At 56.6% G+C, this 20,599-nt stretch overlaps 1 protein-coding gene across 1 annotated transcript in view; it reads right to left on the bottom strand.

Moving 5' to 3' along the window:
* Nucleotides 1-265: 265 nt before the first annotated feature.
* PARM1 (prostate androgen-regulated mucin-like protein 1) overlaps nt 266-20,599 on the bottom strand; it is an 83,200-nt gene continuing 62,866 nt past the window's right edge. The window contains exons 3-4 of the mRNA XM_077844434.1: nt 11,115-11,193; nt 266-796 (exon numbers count right to left, since the gene is read on the bottom strand). Of these exons, the coding sequence (XP_077700560.1) occupies nt 712-796; nt 11,115-11,193 (164 nt within the window). The 3' untranslated portion in view covers nt 266-711. The remainder of the gene's footprint in view (nt 797-11,114; nt 11,194-20,599) is intronic.

Consider the following 20,599-nt stretch of genomic DNA (forward strand, 5'->3'; position numbering starts at 1 on the left):
TGGCCTCTCTCCACCCCGCCTCCCCCCTCCCCCCACAGTCACACGCCCCTCCCCCCCGCCTCCCATCCCCCCATCCCCCCGCCCCCTCACCCCCCCTCCCCAGCCTCCTCTCCACCCGCTCACCCCTCCCCCTCCTCCTCCCCATACCCCGGAGGGCGGCCCCGGGGTAACAGCCCCGCAGCTCAGGGACACCTGGTCACCCCCCAACCCCGGGCGCGCCCCCACCTCCTCGCCTGCGGGGCGACAGCCTCCAGGGCTCGCAGCCTTAACCCCGTTAACATTTAATGTCATTTCCCAAATAAGAAGTCCAAGAACCGCCGCAAACAGGAAGCACCCCTTCAGCGGGTGGTGCCGGCCTTGGGGCCTCACAGCGCATCCAGGTGTCAGGTAGGAGGCTCCGTGGGCCCCGGCGGCAGGTGTCAGGAGGCTCCATGGGCCCCAGGCAGCAGGTGCCAGCTAGGAGGCTCCGTGGGCCCCGGCGGCAGGCGTCAGAAGGCTCCGTGGGCGCAAGCAGCAGGTGTCAGGTAGGAGGCTCCGTGGGCCTCAGGTGGGCCAAGCTGTAGCACAGAAGCCTCCACCCGCAGCGAGCGATGATGTTGTTGGGGGTGGTGGTGGCAGCAGCAGGTGGGGGGCACAGGACAAGCGGGGCTGCACGTGTCGCGGGGGGAAAGCCCTAGGAACAGCGCAGCCCCTCCACCTGGCAGGTCCCTCTTAGGAGTCGTCGTACAGGGGGTTGTTGTAGTTCCCCCAGGAGCCGTAGTCCTGGTCGTCCAAGAGCCGTCCATACGAGGAGTGCCTGAGGGGGGTGGAGAACTGCGGTCAGGGTCAGCCCGGCACCCAGACAGAGGGGGGGTGGTCCGGGGTCTGCATGGCGGGGTGGGGAGAGCTGCAGTCAGCCTGGATGACGGGTGAGGGGGGTCTTCCAGGGCCCACGGGGGGGCACAACTCTTGCACCCGCCAGCGTTGGAGGCCTCGGTCTGCACATCCCAGGCAGTGAACACTGCTGACCCGGGAGCACCCCGCACCCAGATCCGGGGGTCCTTGTCTCCCCCACCCCCAGACCTCCCTTGCTGGAGCAGCGGAAGACCATTCCCACGGCTGCTCCGTAAGAAGTAATGGCAGAGGGAAGGTTACATTCCTGGCCCTTGACTTCAGCCCTGGACTTCATTTCCGCAGGAGTAACGGTGACACCACCACACCCCCTGCCTCTCACCAGCCCTCCTGCCCTCCACCCTCCGGATCGTGTTGTACGGTCTACACGATGTGTCTGTGTCCCATGTTCACTTGACCCTCAAAATAAGGCCATGGGGCAGGTATCGCTTCCTTCTCTGACCCGGAATGTCCCTCTCAGAGCTGTTGTTGATGTGCACGACGTCACCCACCGAGCGGCGAGTCAGCGTCTCACCTCCTGGGCCTAGAGCCCGTGCCCCGAGCTTCCCAGAGTCTGATTAGCATCCTTATTTCAAGGCCAATATGGGTTTCACAGGCTGTGATGGGTCATTCTGGGAACTTGTCTCACAATTAGTAATATTTCTATAAGACACTGAGGTTGGATGGTTTTCCCTCTTCTGTTTAAAACCAAGGAGTGAAAATAGACGCAAAATGGATGAAAGACCTAAATGTGAGACAGGAATCCACCAAAATCCTAGAGGAGAACACAGGCAACAACCTCTCTGACCTCGGCCGCAGCAGCTGCCGGCCAGACACGTCTCCAAGGGCAAGGGAAACAAAGGCAAAATGAACTATCGGACCTTTATAGCGTCCAAGGTCTATAAAGAACTTATCAAGCTCAACACCCAAAAAACAAGTAATCCAGTCCAGAAATGGGCAGAAGACATGAACAGACATTTCTCCAGAGAAGACCTACAGACACTCTATGAAAAAAGGTTCCATATCACTTGGCATCAGAAAAATACAAATTAAAACCACAGCGAGATCCCACCTCACACCTGTCGGAATGGCGAAAATTAAGTCAGGAAATGGAAGATGCTGGCGAGGGTGCAGAGAAGGAGACCCTCTGGCAGCGGTGCAGCCCCCCCGGAGAACAGCGCCGAGGGTCCCCAGGAAGTTACGGATAGCGCTGCCCTACGACCGCCGTTGCACCGCTGGGCATTTACCCCAAGGATACAGACGCCCTGAAAGACCGGGCCACCTGCACCCTGATGCTCACGGCAGCAGCGTCCAGAAGAGCCACACCGTGGGACGGGCCGCGGTGCCCTCAGACCGGGGGATGAAGAAGACGTGGTCTGGACGTACAATGGGATGGAACTCAGCACCAGAAAAATGAAACCTTGCCATTTGCAACGACGTGGGTGGAACTCGGGGTATTACGCTGAGTGAAATAAGTCAATCAGAGAAAGACAATTATACGATCTCGCTCATATGTGGAATTTAAGAAACAAAACAGGATGAAAGGAAAAGAGAGGAAAAAATAAAACAAGATGAAATCGGAGAAGGAGACGAACCCTAAGAGCCTGTTAATCGGGGGCGCCTGGGTGGCTCAGCTGGTTAAGCACCTGCCTCAGCTCAGGCCTGGGATCAAGCCCCGCTTCGGGCTCCCTGCTCGGTGGGGAGGCTGCTTCTCTCCGTCTGCCTCTCCCCCAGCCTGTGCTCTCTCGTCTCACTCTCTCGCGCTCAAATAAGTAGCATCTTTAAAAAAGAGAGAGAGAGACTCTTAACCATAGGAGACAAACTGAGGGTCGCTGGAGGGGAGGGGTAGGTGGATGGGGTAACTGGGTGCTGGGCATGAAGGAGGGCCCGTGACGTCATGAGCCCTGGGTGTTATAAAGACTGATGAATCACTGACCTCTACCTCTGAAACTATTAATACATTGTAGGTTGATTAGCTGAGTTTACAAATAATAAAATGAAATAAAATATGCAATACAATACAATACAATAAATAAATAAAATAAAATAAAGTAATAAAATAAATAAAATAAAATAAAATAAAGAATAAAATAAATAAAATATAAAATAAAATAAATAAAATAAATAAAATAAAATATAAAATAAATAAAATAAAATAAATAAAACATAAAATAAAATAAATAAAATAAATAAAATAAAATATAAAATAAATAAAATAAAATAAATAAAATATAAAATAAAATAAATAAAATAAAATAAAATATAAAATAAATAAAATAAAATAAATAAAATATAAAATAAAATAAATAAAATAAAATAAAATATAAAATAAAATAAAATAAAGAATAAAATAAAATAAATAAAATAAATAAATACAAAATAATAAAATAAAAAATAAATAAAATAAAATAATAAAGTAAAATAAAATAAAGTAAAATAAAATGTAGAATAAAAAAAATTAAATAAATTAAATAAATAAAAAATAAATCAAATCAAATCAAATCCATGGAGTGGCTCCTTATCTCAGAGTCCCTGCCAACATCATGACATGGGTTTGCAAGGCCCTCTAGGGTCTGGCCTGTGCTCTTCTGAGCACCTCAGCTGCTGCAGTCCTTCTCGCTCCCACTGCTCCAGGCACGCCCCCTTCCTCCTGGCCATCACATCTGGCTCACCCTGGCCACCGCAGGGCCTTTGCACGTGCTGCTCCCTCAGCTGGGGACAGCCGTCCTCCAGACCACCTTCCTTCGTCTCCGTCAAGCCTGTACAAACGCCACCTTCTCCGTGAGGCCTTTCCTGAGAGCTCTAATCTGCAGCTCCGGCCGCCCCATTCCTGGCCTAGTTTCCTCAGAGTAGTTATCACCTTCCAACACACTATATAATTTGTTCATTTTGTTATGTCCCCTCCTGACTGAACCGTGCGCCCGCGTGACTTGCCTGCTGTTTGTCCTTGGCGCTGTCCCCAAGGCACCCAAGAACACCCAGCACGTAGTCCTCAACAAACGTCTGCCGAAGAGACGGTGATTGGAGAGAAGACCCATCCTCGAAAGCGCACCTGCCCACAGAGGGGAGCCCCCCCCAGAGGCGCGCAGCCGTCGTGACTCCAGCCAGCACCTCCTGGCCCAGGCGGGGGCTCGCAGCGAGCCAGCCCAAGCCCCGGCTGCAGGCCGCGCAGGCTTTCACCTCTTCCTAGCTCTCCCGGCATCTTACTTCCATAGGCGTCAGGTGGGCCAGTAGACGTACCCTCCCCCCCCCCCCCCGAACACGCTTCCAACCCCTGATTCTTCCTCTGTGAACCTGAGATGCATAGGGCCGGCGGGAGGAGCTCGGGGGTGAGGCGTATAACGGCCCCGGCCCGGCCTGAGTGCACAGCAAACGCTGGTGAGTGCACAGCAAACGCTGGCCAGTGCCGCTTCTTAAGTCTTATTATGATGAAACTTAGACAAGCACACGGCAAATGTGCCAACAGTGCAAACGGCGCCGAGGGACAAGCCCGCCTCCCTCCCGCCAGGAACTCTGGAAACCACGCTCCGCGCACAGGGGTAAAGCCAGTCTCTGTTATTACTATTATTTGAATTTTTAAAAGAGCATTATAGTGGGGTCGGGGGATGGAAGATCTCCTGGTCATCAGGTTTTACTGCTTATCGTCATTTCAGGCGAAACTGTTTGACCAGAGCTGTACGGAATCTGCTGAATTATGAGAGACCTTCAACGACATGAGTACTAGAAGAATAAAAGCCAAGGATGGATCTTCACTTTCATTTTTCTTTGCCTCCTTGTTTGAGTGAACAGGGAGTCGAGCAAAATAGAAGTAAGTGGAGAGAGTGAAGCAGGAGACCCAGATGAGCCCGCTCTGGGGATGCGCTGAGGCCGTACGGCTTGTTTCCATGCATCAACGAGCCTAAGCAAGGAGAACCGGGTGTGCTGGGGGGCAAGCCAGGCCCGGGCGCTGCACAGATGGGACGCCAGCACGTGCGTGTGTGTGTGTGTGTGTGAGAGAGAGGAGCACAGTCACTAGTGGCTCTCGGACTACCGCTAGGTCAAAGCTTCTTAAATCAGGCACAGTTTTTTATCTATCTATCATCTATCAATCAACCTATCAATCAATCATCTATCATCTATCAATCACACATCTATCATCTATCAATCATCTATCATCTATTTATCAATCATCTATCATCTATCTATCATCTATCATCTATCAATCAATCATCTATCATCTATCAATCATCTATCAATCAATCATCTATCATCTATCTATCATCTATCATCATCTATCAATCAATCATTTATCATCTATCAATCATCTATCAATCAATCATCTATCATCTATCTATCATCTATCATCTATCTATCTATTTAAAGGTTTTATTTATTCCTGAGACTCAGAGAGAGATGCAGAGACACAGGAGGGATAGGCAGGCTCCCTGTAGGGAGCCCAATGGGGACTTGATCCCCGGACCCAGGGTCATGCCCTGGGCCGAGGGCAGGTGCTCACCCGCTGAGCCCCCCGCACCCCCCCAGCTCCCCCAGGTGGTCCACCTCTTGGAGACCGACCACTCCTACTTTTCTTTGACTTGCCTGAATGCCTAACGCGTTGCCCTCGGCGCAGCGGCTGCTTGGCAGCTCTCTGGTGCTGAGCGCCTACAGCAGGTGCACGCCCGCCGTAGTGCGCAGTCGGCGGGGGCAGCCAGCGGGGCACGGAACTGCCCCAAAGTGAAAACAGTATTAAAGGGCACGAGGGCAGAGCCGCCACCACCCCGACCTGGACTACGGGAAGACGAAGGAGGTCGGGGCCACGTTTCTCTCAGGCAGTGGGAGGCTTTACGCAGCAGCGCGGGCACAGTCCCTGAGCCAGGCCTCGGGCGTCGGCGCAGTTGGGCCCTGCCGACGGTTCAAGAGCTAAAAGCAGGGCCCGCGGGGCCGACGCAGGGAGTGACTGACGTTAAGCCCCGGCCTCCCGGCTTCCTTCTGGATGGCGTGGCTCTAACGGGAGCGGCCCCTCCGACTTACCTCCTCCCGAGATGCTGATGCCTTGTGACAAGAGGCACAAGCGGGGGTGACATCCGTGGTCGGGGCTTCCCCACAAGTGCAAAACGGTCCCTATTTTGAGACCGACTGTAGCATCAATACCTGAGGGGGCGCAGCGGTCTCTGAAAGCGGATGCAGGGTTTTGCTTCGCTCGGGTCGGAAAACGGCTTGTCCTTGTAAGGGTCACGCCCGGGCCTCATCTAGGCTCCAGCTTCTGGTGACACCTCCCGGGCTTCCCTCCTGTCCCGTCCAGGGAGTCGTGCCCTTCAACGGTTGGCACCTGCCGCGCTAGGAAGGAGGGGGAGGACACGAGAGACACGGCCTAGTGCGGGGAAGGCAGCCCGGCTTACGGCTCCTTGGTCCCTGGTGACTAGGCCTTGGCCTCCGCCGTCCGCCGGCCACGGCTGCACTGTCGCCCTGTTTCGGGTGGGGGCTGGCTCTCTCTCTCTCTCTCTCTCTCTCTCTCTCTCTGTCCTTTACACACTCCCTAAAACCTCACGGTCTCGTAGGCCCTATCCTGGGACTTCAGCAGGCCGCACGCATCCGACCTGACGTGTCGGTGAGGTCGCCACCGAACTGTCGCCATTTCAGAATAAATTGATTATTGCAACGAGTTCAGATTCACAGAAGAATCGCGGAGACGGTACAAGGGACTTGCACGGCCTTCCACCCTGCGGCCCCGAGGCGGACCCCGCGTCTGGTCGGGCGCGTCTGGCCCCGAGGTCTCGAGCCCAAGGCGGCTGTGGCCGGTGGGCGGCTTGCTCACCCGCGGTCACCCAGTAAGTCAGCGGCTGGCGGAGTGTCGTGGTTTAGGAGGCCGGTGAGCTCCGGCTTTCTGCCAGGTGCAGCGATGCAAACGCGGCAGACGTTCGTTTCCAAGGTGTGCTTTCCACGGTCCGGGTTTCTTTTAAAGAGCAGTTCCTTCCGGATTTATCTTTAAATGATCACCTTTGCTTTGGAGGAGCAGATGAAGATTTATTCCGTGTCTTAGAATCTCCTGCCAGCATCAGGCTGCGGACGCTCCTTCCGGAAGACGCCTGCGTGTGGAAACGCCTGCTTGTGTCTAAGCTGCAGCCGCAAGGCAACTAATGAGCATGTGCGGGTTTAACAGGTTCCCGCAGCTTTCCCCGCCTTAACGCCCGCTTCCTCATATTGGGAATAAATGAACCCTGCGGCCAAAGCCCAGCCTTTGCCACCCAGCCTCATGCACTCTGCCAGCAGCCACGTCTGGATCATATACGGGGCACGGCCAGGGGCCTCCTATCCTTCCAGCGGGGGGGGCTGGCAAAGGAGGCAGTGAACCCAGGGCAGGAGCTGGGGGTAAGGGGTGCGTGCAGTTCTGCTCCCCGCGGAGGTGCTCTGCAATGAGCCAGGTAAAAAGCAGGTGGACCAACCAGCACGTTCAAAGCCACCAAGACGCAAAACATCGGGGGAACCCGCCCAGAGAGTACCTGGACGTACCTGGAGCGCTGGGGGTCGGGGCAGGCCGGGGTCACTCAGATGGTTCTCACAGGCAGCGCGGGCCTCACCCGCGAGCCCCCACACCGCACCTACGGGGGGACTACGGGGACCAGACCCGGAGACTGTGCTGCTGTTTCGGATTTGGGGGGGAATGTCTTGAAATTCATTTCTTCCAAAGACCCGGGATGACAGACACGGGCACGGGGACAACGGTCATGAGGAACGCACTAGACACTCGAAGGAAAAGTCGCGAACGGGCTATGTGAGCTCAGACATGCATACGGACCTTTTCGATCACAGACATTTTTACAGGCTGGTATTTGCTCCTAACACGTGTTTTCGGAGACGGGCACTGGCCCGTGAGTGGATAAACTTGATCGCTGAGCATATGTGCTAAGCCGAGCTTGACGACGGACGAGCCGCCCAACTTCCGTCAAGGCTGTTGGCCCGTTGTTTAGCAGAGAGCGCGCCCAATTCGGCTCGGAAAAGCCGTGGGCACATCCTGCAGGGAAAGCATCGGATGCTAAACTAAATTTCACTTTTTTTCTTTTTAAAAAAAAAACATTGTATTTATCTATTCATGAGAGACACAGAGAGAGAGAGAGAGGCAGAGACACAGGCAGAGGGAGAAGCAGGCTCCATGCAGGGAGCCTGATGCGGGACTCGATCCCGGGTCTCCAGGATCACGCCCTGGGCCGAAGGCGGCGCTAACCACTGAGCCACCGGGGCTGCCCTAAATTTCATTTTCATTTTCAATGTCTTTGTGAGACCTGCTTCTTTCATGAAGACCTTCTGTAGTATCACTTCCAAACATCCTCCCCTTTTTGGGATTTCTGTCAAAATAAGGTTAGACGTGGCTCAACGGGGTTTAGGCCAACGATCAAGAGGGGCTGCTAGCATCGCCGGATCATCACACGGAAGGAAGCTCCCCCAGTGGCTCTTAGGCACCTGGACGATTCAGAACCATTGAGCTAGAGAATCAAGCCAAAAACACGGAGGATGGAGCATGCACGTGGGTGCGGCGAGGAGGCTGAGCTGCTGTGTCATCTCCCGCCCCCTGCTCCCCCCGGAGCCCTGATGCCCCCTGGACAGGGGGACGTCCTGGACGGGACATCTACTGAGCACTGAGGTCGTAAGCACCGGTTTAGCAACAATTGCAATGGCAGCACCTAGCCCTGCACCATCCTCACCGTGCACCGGAGCTGAGCGCTCACCTGGAGGACTCCACCCTCAGGACGGTCGCCGAGGCATCGGTGCCGCGTGCTGACGTAGCAGCTACGTGTGGTTGACTGATGGAACGAACGGTACAAGTGACGAGGGCCAGCTCCGGAGGTCTGCCCCAGGGTGCATGCCCTCAACCGACGGCTGCTCCACGTGCGCGACCCCAGTCCATCTTCACATCGACCTTTTTCTTCAAAGAGAGGTGTGAGCCACCGTGTTTTTACAGGCGAAGACACTGAGAGTGAGGGAGGTTGCGACCGGCCCAAGGCCACTTAGCCAGCGAGGAGCAGGGTCGGTGTAACCTGCCTGCAGAGCGCGCCCCTCCCTCCACGCGGGGGCTCGGGAAGCTCGTTCCACAAGTCGCTTCCAGAAGCCGCTTGGATCACAGGAGGAGGTGGCCCCTGGGGGGTCCCCGAAGGACAGGAGATGCAAGGACACGGTGGAGGTTGCTGAGCCTCCCGAGGCAATCGGGGCTTGGCAGAGGGTGGAGCCACTGAGCCGGTCCGCCGAGCTCACAACAGGCCCTTGGCTGCAGACTCTTGTTTGGCGTCTGCAGGGACGCTGGCTGCCGGGCTGACAGCCCACGGGCCCCTCCTGGGCCGGGCGTCCCGACACTCGCTGCCCCAGCCAGGGGGCCTGAAGGACCACAGGAGGCAGGCCTCTTGCCGCGTTACCGTTGGCAAACATCTGGGTGACAGGAACGGAAGAGCCTGCCAGCCGGGGGAACCCCAACCCCGGGGGCCTCTGTGCAGGTGCCCGCTTCCCGATTGAGCCCCGCGTATCTTTGATGGATGATAAGTGGGGCTTTCCCAGAACGTGACACGTGACGCTTGGAAGGGTTTAAGGTCCGTGAGGGCTCGTCACTGCCTTACGTCGTCAATTTGCCAAAATAATTAAGGGGGTTTCTAACGAGGGGCGGGATCCCTTTATCCGTCCTTAAATGCGTCGTCCCGAAGATAAGCAATGACCTTAAACTTATCCCTACATTTAAGAAGGAGGACCCTATGGGGGAGAGAAACCATGACTAATTCATTCTAACCACTCACTGAATCGATCTGCAGTTGAGGAGCTCGGAGGACACACTCCCCAGCACAGGGCGGCCCTGGGCTCCCGAGGGGCGGGTGACGGCCCGGAGCTGCTCCGGATGGCGAGGCGGTGGCGGGGGAGGCCAGCGCCCCGACCTGACAGCCACCTGCCATGGGCCCCGCTGCGCTGCAGGGACCCGGGGGGTCACCGGCCTGGGGCCTCCGGGATCCCGGGAGCGAGGACAACGCACTGCGGGGCCCCGACCGCGGCCACTGCTACTGGGTGAAGGCGGGCTCAGGCGCAGCTCCCGCCCCTCGTCGCCTTCCCTTCAGAAAAGATGAGGCGCTTTAAGATAGAGACTCTAAGGACTCGGCGCCGGGGCAGGGAATCTAACTTTACAGACACGCCGCACTTTCTCCTTTTTAAAGATTTACCTACTTGGCAGACACACGGAGGGGAGGGGGCACGGGCAGGGGCGGGGGCAGGGCGCGGAGGGCACCATCCTGCACTGCGCACGGAGACCTACGTGGACGCGAACCCGGACCCAAAGTCGGACCCGAACCAAAGGCAGACGCTCAACCCACAGAGCCCCGGGGCCTGACGTCGCTGCACCTTCCCTGTATTTTCAACGCTGTGCTTCCAAATCCGCCGATAGCTCCTTAGGGAGCGGGCGCCGGCGCCCACGGCAACCCCGGTGTTTGCAGAGCCCATGCCCATGCCCACCCCGGCGTTTGCAGAGCCTGCACCCACCCTGCGTCACGGGCCGAGGAGCTGGGCTTCCGGACACCTGCGGCCTCGTCTACACCAGGACGGGAGGCAGGGCAAGGGCCGAGGTCGGGGTCCTGGCTGCAGGCTCCACCCCAGTCCCCGTCCCCACACCCGCCTGCAGACCGCGTCGGCTCCTGGTGCCTGCTCCTCGGGTTCCGCCACCGAGCTGCGGGCCCGTCCAGCACGCCGCCAGCTCCCCCAGCAGCCCCCAGGTCCCCCTCGTCAGCAGACCAGCCCTCCTCTGGAGCCCAACAGGTGACACCCTCTCCTTCCCAGGGATAGTGAGCCCGTCTCACCTGATCCTGAGATAGGCCGCAGGTCGGAGCACCTGCACCCGCCCCCACCAGCTCTCCCACCCCGCCAGCACCCTGCCAGCACCCCCAGCACCCTCAGCACCCCCCCAGCTCCCCCAGCACCCCACTAGCTCCCCTGCCCACTCCCCTGTCCAGCTCCCCATACCCCCAACACCCCCCAGTGCCCCCCCATCAGCGGACCTGCCCTCTGCCGGAGCCCCACAGGTGACACCCTCTGCTCCCCAGGGACAGTGAGCCCATCTCACCTGATCCTGAGATAGGCCACAGCTCCGAGCACCTGCACCCACCCCCAGCACCCCCAGCTCCCCCACCAGCACCCCCAGCACCCTCAGCAACCCCCCAGCTCTCCCCCATCAGCGGACCTGCCCCCCGCTGGAGCCCGACAGGTGGCACCCTCTGCTCCCCAGGGCAGCGAGCCCGTCTCACCTGATCCTGAGGTAGGCGGCAGCTCCGAGCACCAGCAGCAGCACAGCGATGACTGTCACCGTGACGGCGGCGATGCTGCCTGTGGGGAGGACGGCACAGGGGGGCGGGGGTCAGCTCCGTGTGCACGGAAGTCACAGCCGCGCCAACCCGGGGCCTCAACCCTGTCGCCAGGCCCCGTCCTGCAGCGACAGGTGCCGGCCTGGAGCCCCCGGCTGCCCGAGCGTGGCCAGCAGCCTGCAGGGGGTCCCACCCGAGCTGCTGTCCCCGGGCTCGGTCACAGGCTCTGGCTCCTCTTTGTACGACCAGGAGGCCTGGGAGCCTTGGGGCGCTTAGGGGCCGCGGCGGGGGGATGCGCGGTTCCTCTGCGCGCTCTGGGCATCGTCCCGGCAGGAGATGCGCTGCTCCTAACACGTTTTTAAGAACTTTTTGGGAAGGCTGTGGAGTCTTCACCCTTGAAATGTGAATTGGATTTTGTGGAGCAAAAGGTGCGAAAATAAGGTCCAGTCTGAGAGGTCACGCTGTGTCCTGCGTGTGGCAATAACCAGGTGTGACGATGAAGTGACATGTGGTTGAAATCTGGCTGCAAAGGCCGCTATTGGGGGGCAGTTGAAAAGCCGTTGAGCGTGGAAACCCCGAGAACGGCCGCTCTGCTCCCAGAGGTCACTCCCTGGAAGCGCAGGACTCGGCGAGCAATGTGCACACTGCAGCTTTGCCTCACCTTCCCCCAAATGCAAAGGACCAACAGGGCTCCCGTCCCCCAACCCTGGACGTGACTTTTCCGGGACTCAAGCTGCTGTTAGGGACCCCGGGTGCCCTCTCAGCCCCCGGGACTCTGTTTACTCTTTCAGCAAATGAGCAGGCCCCGTAACCGCTGGAAGGAGCTTCAGAGACTGGAGTCCGATTCCGTGGGCTCACGTGCGGCTCCGTCACCAGCGGTGCCCACGTCGGGGTTCTTTACCTAACGGATCCCGCGTGCTCACCTGCAGCAACCGGGAAGGGAGAGCTGCCCCGGGGCCCCCCTGCCGTGCCCTGCGTCCCCAAGGCCGGATCTGCCCCATCTTTGGAGATTTATCGCTCAAAGCTTTGCCACCTGTCCTCGTGTTCCCTTCCCTCCGCTGTGAACAGCCTTTGCGTATCGTCCTCAGCGGCTCTCCCGCCCAGGCGTCCACTGACGTGCCAGCACGGCGGGCGCGCTAGTCGCCTCCTTCTCCCTCCTGCAAAGGCCGAGCGGTGACCCCGAAGGCTCCGACGCCCGGGCGGGACCAGCCGAGGATGCTCACGCTCAGACCCGCTTGCGGAAACCCCTGCTCCCCTCCCAGAGGCCGCCCTTAGCTTCCTGGCCTCCGAGGCCCGTGGAGGCCCCTGCAGGGCTGGGGAAGCCAGGGGAGGCGACGGCCTGCGGGGCCGGACACGCGGCGCTCGCGAGCGGGGCCTGACCTGGAGCCTGACCCCCAGGGCTAACGTGCCCCCCACGGCCCGGGGGACAGACGAGTCAGCTCCCTGGAGGGCGCCCTTCGTGGCCGGGGGGTGGGGGGCTGACGGCGGGAACCCGGACGTCTGGCCTTCTCCCGCTTTCTCCCGAGGCCCGGGCCGTCGCACGGCCTCCCGACTGCGTCTGCCTGGACCGAGTCGGACAGCGCCGCTTTCCAAGGTCAGTCAGACGGTTCCCCAACGCGGGTGCTGCTCTCCTTCAAGAAATGGCAAGTGGCGCGGTGGCCGCTGCCCGTGTGCGCAGCCCCCCAGGTGCCCGGTCCCCAGTGGGCTCCCCAGGGCGCTTGGGGCACCCTGCACAGGGCCGGTGCTGCCGCACAGGAGCCCAGGAGCGTGGGCCCGGGCGGCTGTGCCTGGACGTCCAGAAGCTCCTCCGAACCACCCGCCGCCAGGTGCCGGCCGGCGCAGCAGGGCCCTGGGCCCCGGGGGCCTCGAGTGCGGGGCCTGCTCCCACCCAGGAAGCTCGCCCTGGGAAGTCCCACACCCGGGGCCTCGTGCTCCAGGCTCGCAGGCACGGCCGAGCCCACGGTAACGGGAAGAGCTTCATTTCCTCCTTGTGGAAACAAAGGTCATTTCCCCCGAGTTCTGTTTAAACTAAACTGGGATTCCCCTTCTCCCCCTCCTTACTCTTTTTTCAAGGAGGGGCAGGGAGAGCGAGAGAGGAAGGTGCAGCCGGGGCGGGGGAGGCTTTGCCCCGGGGGGAGGGTCAGACACTCGGTGGGCAGGGCACGCGGGGGGCTGGTGTTTCAGGTCCCCCCCCCGTGGGATCCACCCACCAGGGGGGCCGGGTGAGGCTCTGGCCCAAATGGCCGGGGCCTGGGGGAGTCAGAGACGCTGGAGGAGACGTAGGTGTGCTTTACGGGGGACACGCGGGACACTCCATGCCCAGCACACTGCCGGGCCCGTGTGTCCTGCTCGGCCGCGGGTGCTGAGGTCCCCGCCGAGAGCCCCTGGACGGCTGGGCCCCCGGAGGCCGGGGCTTCTCGGGGCGCTGCGGCTCGGGAGCGAGGGGAGAGCCCTCTGATGGCTTTCCAGACGCCCCCCCGCACCCTCCCCACGTGTCCATCTCAGACCCCCCCGCCCCAGGGCCTGCCCTAACACCTGCTCCTAGGGCCCTCCCGCGGAGGTCCAAGCCCTGCAGCACCTGTTAGCAGTTCCCAGGGATGATGGACTGGTGGGGGGGTGGGTTACTTAGGGGATAAATGCGGGAATCGAGTCAGACGACATCCCCGCCGTAGCAGGCGGCGCTCCTGGCCACAGGTCATCACTTGTCCTGCGCCTGTGTCGTCCAGGACCGAAGAGGCCACCACCTTAAGGGGCCTCGCCCCCCTCACCTGCCCTCACACAGCAGGCCCGTCCCTTTTCCGTCAGTTGCTGGTTGTTCAGGGACACAGGTCTTCACTGTCCCACCTCCTCCCGCACGGCTTGAGGCTTGACCTACGGGGCGCCCCTGCCTTCGTGGCCTTAGCAGGAGCCCCGGTGCGCCTCTGGGGACTCTTCTCTGGACCCGTGTTCTCTTTCCCCACTTTCCACATGAAGGACACGTTTCACTTGGAGAACACGGCGCTGCGCGGGGCGGGCCTGCGGGACACCCCCCACCCCAGGACAGAGCTCTCCCGGGCCTTCTGAAGGAGCTCTGAGGTACAGGAGCCCCGGCTCACCCCTCAGATCCCGGGTGCAGGAGCCCGGCTCAGCCCTTGGATCCCGGGTACAGGAGCCTGGCTCACCCCCCTCGGGTCCCAGGTACAGGAGCCCGGTTCACCCCCCTCAGATCCCGGGTACAGGAGCCCCGGTTCACCCCTTGGGTCCCGGGTACAGGAGCCTGGCTCACCCCCTCAGATCCCGGGTACAGGAGCCCGGCTCACCCCCCCCCCCTCAGGTCCCAGGTACAGGAGCCCGGCTCAACACCCCCCTCAGGTCCCAGGTACAGGAGCCCAGCTCAACCCCCTCGGGTCCCGGGTACAGGAGCCCGGCTCACCCCCACCTCGGGACCCGGGTACAGGAGCCCGGCTCACCCCTCCCCTCAGGTCCCAGGTACAGGAGCCCGGCTCACCCCCCACCTCGGGTCCCGGGTACAGGAGCCCGGCTCACCCCCCTCGGATCCCAGCTAACCCCACGAGCTTCTCCTGAACGAGCTGCCTGGGTTCCCCGGAGCCAGGATGGTGCAGGGCCCGGCGCAGCAGTGGTCAGGGCCCCCCGGTTTCACTACCTGGTGGCAGAGACAGTGTCAGGCTCCGGAGCCACCCTGCAGAGCGTAGGACTGGATGGAGGATAGGTAAGCCGTTAAGGTGGGAGGTGGGTGGCACCCGATTCTGTATTTCTGCCTCTAATTTGGGGGGTGTCTATAAACGTTGGGATCTTGAGGGTAAAGCTGTTCTCTGAAGGATGGGCCAGGCTTGAACAGGCAGCAATGAAGGTGTGAGGCTGAGCCAGGCAGACGGAGGACACACCCCTAACGTTTCCCAGGCTGGATGCTCCGCACTTGAGCCTGGAGACGGAAGCTCCTCTACAGGCGTCCTCATCTAACGCACGAGGCGCTCCTCGTCCTCTCCACCTCACAGGAGGGATTCTCGGGGTAATTTACTCCGGGTCACTCAACCAAGACCACAGTCTATATAAAAGGAGGTCATGGAAATTAGTGGGAACCGCGGAACGGTTGGGTATTGAGGACCGCACCATGGAGTGTTCTCAAAGCCACCCACGCTGTTTGGAGACACCATGACCGTGTGCGGAGTGGAGACCATGGACGCGTCCGGGCGGATGATGATTCACAAGAATCTCCTCAAGTCCAGTCTTCTCTTGGAACTAACTCATCGGCAGTGACGTCTGTCCATCGTGAGCCCCCGTTTGTAGATGTTCGCCGCTAGCGTGGCACAATGTAGGCGACTTATTCCGGTATTTAGCTAATACTGACACGTGTAGCTATGGGTAGCTGTGCGCTTACACGCACGATACAGACAAAATACGTTGTTACACGAGCGGTTTTATGTGAGCACACTCATGACTTTGCTCTCCCTCTGGATTGAAAGTCCCTCAAGTCCAGGGATACCAAACATACTTCTTCATTTGTCTAGGCCCAAAGTAAGAAATTCACGGAGCTACGGTTTCTTCTGAAAGTGTAGCAATTTTTAAAATTGGGCTTTATTAGTAGTTCTGATGCAAATATGGAGCTCCTCTATGAGGCATACAGCTTGCGTGCAAATAGGCTACAGAAATGTTCCTAATTAGCAAAACCTAAATCTGCCTCAGTAAGTTAGTCGTCCTCCCCACTGTCCCATATCCCCAGATCTTTAAATCATTAGGGTATTGCTTACTTATTCCTTTACACAGCGTGGCAGGGGTCAACTTTATGAAATTGAGTCAAATATTACCACAACTGGCACCCTTTATTTCAAGCTTATATGCTTGTTTAAATGCTAGTTCATGGGCGGAATTGGTTAGTGGGCAGATCAGGGATTCAAATTTTGGGGCAGGATCCCACATTCCTATCCTTTTCCTCTTCTTTTTTTTTTTTTTTTTTTTTTTTTCTAAATCAAGTCCACTTTATTTGAAACTTTCCACATGCCACAAGTCCTTTTCCTCTTCTTGTAATCAGAAGACCTGGTTTGGGGACTGGCTTCACTTTTATTTTTATTTTTTATTTTTTTGGCTTCACTTTTATCTAAGCGTTTCACCTACTTAGGTAGCGTATGGTTAAAGATGTGCACTGGAAATATTAATCTCTTTAAAGATGTGTACTGGAAACATGAACATTGGCTAACATGAGTCTTAATCAAGCGAATGCTAGCTTTCCCTTCCCCAAGTCCCTCTCATGTGGGCATAGCAGCCATAGTTCAAGGACTCGGGGAGCTCAGGTTTGCAGTGAGCACGACCCAGGGCATAGTCCCTGGTTATCACGGTTTTAAAGTTTCTTCAATTCACTTACAATGACAGTCTTTCCCGACACAAAGGAAGCCTCTTTCCCACCTGGAATTTGTTCAAACTATGAGGTCGGGTCCCCTGATCCCAGCTCTCCTTTGACACTCATAATGTGAACTACACTGGGCGTCCAGGAACAGCAAACAGGGCTCCCCATCCTCTTTTCCCACAGCATTTGGATGGTCCCAGGGCAGCCTCCGGTCAACGTCAGGGAGTGGATCTCTCACTCGACGTTCCCCAGACCAAAGGAGCCTGTGAGGAATGAGAATTTGTCCTGAGACATGGGTGAGCCTCCCGCTGAATGCTATGAGCAGTCTCCTTCTTAACGACCGCTCAGAGTTCAGTCTTGGCTCAACAGCTGTTCTCAGGGGACATCTGTAGCATTGTGCCAAGACCAGGAATAAAAACATAAAGGAGAGCTACCCTGGTCATCAAAGTCGTAACAGCCATCGTTACTATAGCTACCCTGGGCCAGGCCCATAGCTAGGCACACATACGTAGTATCTCCAATGCGGCATTTAGGAAATAAAGACCCCAAAAAGTCACCAAAACCTCAAGTAGTCATGCAAGTGGCTTAGTAACTCAAAAGTTACCAGTTCAATTGGTTAGTGGGCAGAAATGGGACTCAACCTTTAAGGCCGGATCCCCCAAACCCATGTTTTTCTACTTTGTGTGATGGGAAGACCCAGCATAGAGACTAGCCTTATAAAGGCATGAGCTGAATAGTCTCTCTTTTTTTTTAAGGTTTTATTTAATTATTTGAGAGAGAAAGAGAGAACATGCAGAGGGGAAGGAAAAGGGAGAAGCAGACTCTGTGCTCATCGTGGAGCCCTATGAGGGGCTGGATCTCATGACCCTGAGACCATGACCTGAGCCCAAACCAAGAGGCTCCCCCACCTGAGCCGCCCAGGTGGCCCCACAAGCTGAACGTTGGGCGGGTCACTTTGCCCCTCCCTGCCTCATGGCCTCATGTGGTCTTTACCTCTACTTGCAAATTGAGGATTCGTTCAATCACTCAGATAGCTGGTGTACATGCTGATGTGCCAAATTCTGATGAAACACACTCTTCCTCTCAGAGCGTCTTTACAAATTAAATAGTGTATTTAAAATGCTTTGTCCGTCAGGAAGCGGATACGAGGGTCTCCCAGGCTCTGGGCCCTTCTTATCCATAAAGCTGCGACGCCAGTAGGAAACCTTGATGCGAGGAGATGTGAGCCAATCGAGGCATCTTCGAAATCACCGTGATCTCAAATTCATGATTTTGCTCCCAGCGAAATCACGATCGATGGAATAATGTAATTTGACTGTTGAGAGGAAATCCTAACAAGGTTCACTGAATCTACCATCTTCATTTTACAGATGATAAAATGGAAGGTCACAGAAACTAAGGGATTTGGTTGAGACCAGACTCCATCAACTGCAAAGCTGGGTCTAGATACCTTTTGATTTCTGATTTGCATTTTTTTTTACATTCTCTGTCTTGGACTCCTCCCAAGTGAAGCCGGTAGCTGAGACAGTAAAACGGGGTAAGATCCTGGCCTCTACTTCACAGCTGTGTTTCCAAAATGTAGACATCTCCATGTCACTCTTGTGGGGTTTTTTCCTCCACGTCCACCCCAGCTACACTGTAATTTTCTTGAAAGATGTTTTTAAATCAAGTCATTATTTCTCTTTGGATGCTTACTACGTGTAGCCTAAATAATAATAGCTATGGAGTCATGAATGGATTGTGCTATCTTATTCTGTTTTCAAATTCACACGAAAATAAAACCAGGTTTTACCAGGATAAAAAAGTCCGCCATCTCGCGTACTACCCGTGGAGGGACCATACTTTGGAAACACTGCTCCCGGGAACACCCGTTTCTCAAAGGGGTTGGAGGATGAGATGCTGAGATAGGGGTAAACCAGCTGCCCTTGGGGCCTTAGGGCGACAGCTTTACGAATCCTGCTTCTTGGTGGAGGCCCAGGATGGGGGAGACGTGACAGCCGGGGCCGCTGTCCTGCCCTCACCCACTCCCAGCAGCAGTGCAGAGAGACTCCACGCCTGGGTCCATGATGCTAAGCCCAGATGCCCGTCCCTTCACGGATCCCTTGTCAGTCTGCCCTTCTCCACCGTCTCCTGTAGGACAGATTTGCAGCGCCAGGCATTATCGCCGATCGTAACTATTTTTTAAGTTACTTTTATACAATGACTACAATTCAGCCTGGGCTAAGTTATAACTTCTAATGAGCCAGGAGCATCACAACTTGGCCTGGGTGGGAATTTCGGCTCAGATCCCTGGGGCATAGGGAAGGAGGTGGCGGGTTGGAGCGATTTCTGGAGGGAAAAAAAAAAAAAAAAGATCAGAGAATCCCTTCTCTTGTTTGCCGTGACGAAGAAGAATTTTCTTTTTCCTCTTCTGAAAATTCTGATCTGTAAGTGTGAGCAGGTGAGCTTTGTCATGTTAGCTCGTCTAATTCCTGGACCGCGGGACACGGATCTCTCTACTCAGGAGTCAAGTCAGAAGGAGGAGAAGAAATCCCTGCTACCTGAGCATCCTTAATGCACTTAGCACTGAAATGACGGGAAGGAATTTCCTGGGGTTCCTTCAGCTGGGGGCAGCTAGCTCCGTGGGGGGGGGGGGCAGGAGGAGGATCCTGCAGGCTGAGAAGTCGGCCTTTTATAGCCTCTGACTTGGAGCATTTAGGACCAGGTTGGGAATCTCAACTAGGAAGTCCCACCCTTTGTGACTCATTCAGAGGGGGAAATAATGGCTTGTAGGACGCCTGCCACTGCCTTGGCTCATTTATCTCTCCGGACACTCAAGGGGGGCTTTTTAGCTGTTGTTTCTTTAGTATTTCAATGAGGCGTGACCATGGATCATCGCCCAACAGTCCTGAGGGTAAAATAAGCCAGAAAAGTTGGCGTCTGCCGCTTCTGAGACTCAGCCAGGGTGCAGGTGAAGGCTCAGCCTCCTTTGGGGTTCACCAGCCTTAGCAATAAGACCTTCGCAGTGGTATTTCCTTGGTTCAGAGGACAGAAGCATAAGCCAGAAGGCAGGAACCTCTCAGAGCCCGGGACTGAGTCCTGACCCCATTTGCCAAGAGGTGTGCAAATGCACGGTTTTTATCATGGGACATGGGTGGGGAATGGAGAGTCACAGTCATAGGACACCTGTCCCGGCAGCTCAGCCAATGGCAGTGACATTAGTAAAAATCACTGCGGCCCATGGCCTCCGGGATCCCTTCAGAAAAACTAGTTCATTTAGCCTCCATTTGGGGAGTCGCCAAGGCCAGGTGGGAACATGCTTTGGGCAGCACAGTTTACTAGTTGTAATTTCTCCCAGGCCCCCAGGTAAAAAAAAAAAAAAAAAACAAAACACAACTTTGGAAAGAAAATAATTTCCAAACTTTGATGCCAGTTAAGAGAAGAGTGCAGCCCCTAGCTCCCACTCATGCACCCTCGGCGACCCACGGGGACGTCGGCCAAATCCGGGCTCAGCTTTCGCATCCCCCCAGCTCCCTGCAAGATGCCTGCTTTCCCTGCTAGGAGCTTGCTCTAGTTGTTTGTAGCCCTTACACCCTTTCCTCTGCATTTCTTCCCAAGTTCCAGGGAAGCGTTACTATTGCAAATGTGAACAGAGTTACTTCCACCCTCCTGACCACCCTCTTCTGTGCTGCGTTATAGACCGGCGCTTAAATGGATCCGTATTACCTGATATTTATCGTAATAATCCTTTCAGGAGTCTTAAAGTGCTTTGCAAATGTTCTGTTTTTTTTTTTTTTTCTCCAAGTCAAGAAAACCAAAGTCCACAAGAGTCAGCCCCTCGTCGGTAGCCACGCGAGGAGCTGGGGACCCACCGCGCCGCTAACCGCTAACGCGTGCTTAGTGGGACCTCGGCAAGGGACGCCCCGCCTACCTGTCCCGTTTAGTCCCCGCAGCATTCTGGAAGGCAAGTGCAGCAATTCCACGGCCCTTGTTTTATGGATGAGGAAACCGTGACACCCAGACTTGCCCAGTCTCCCGCCCGGAAAGCGGCCTCAGCGAGCGTGGAACCAGGCAGCGGGATGCCGCAGTCTGCACCGTGAGCGATACC

Source organism: Canis aureus, chromosome 13, assembly GCF_053574225.1.
Source record: "Canis aureus isolate CA01 chromosome 13, VMU_Caureus_v.1.0, whole genome shotgun sequence".
In the NCBI taxonomy this organism is placed as follows: domain Eukaryota; kingdom Metazoa; phylum Chordata; class Mammalia; order Carnivora; family Canidae; genus Canis; species Canis aureus.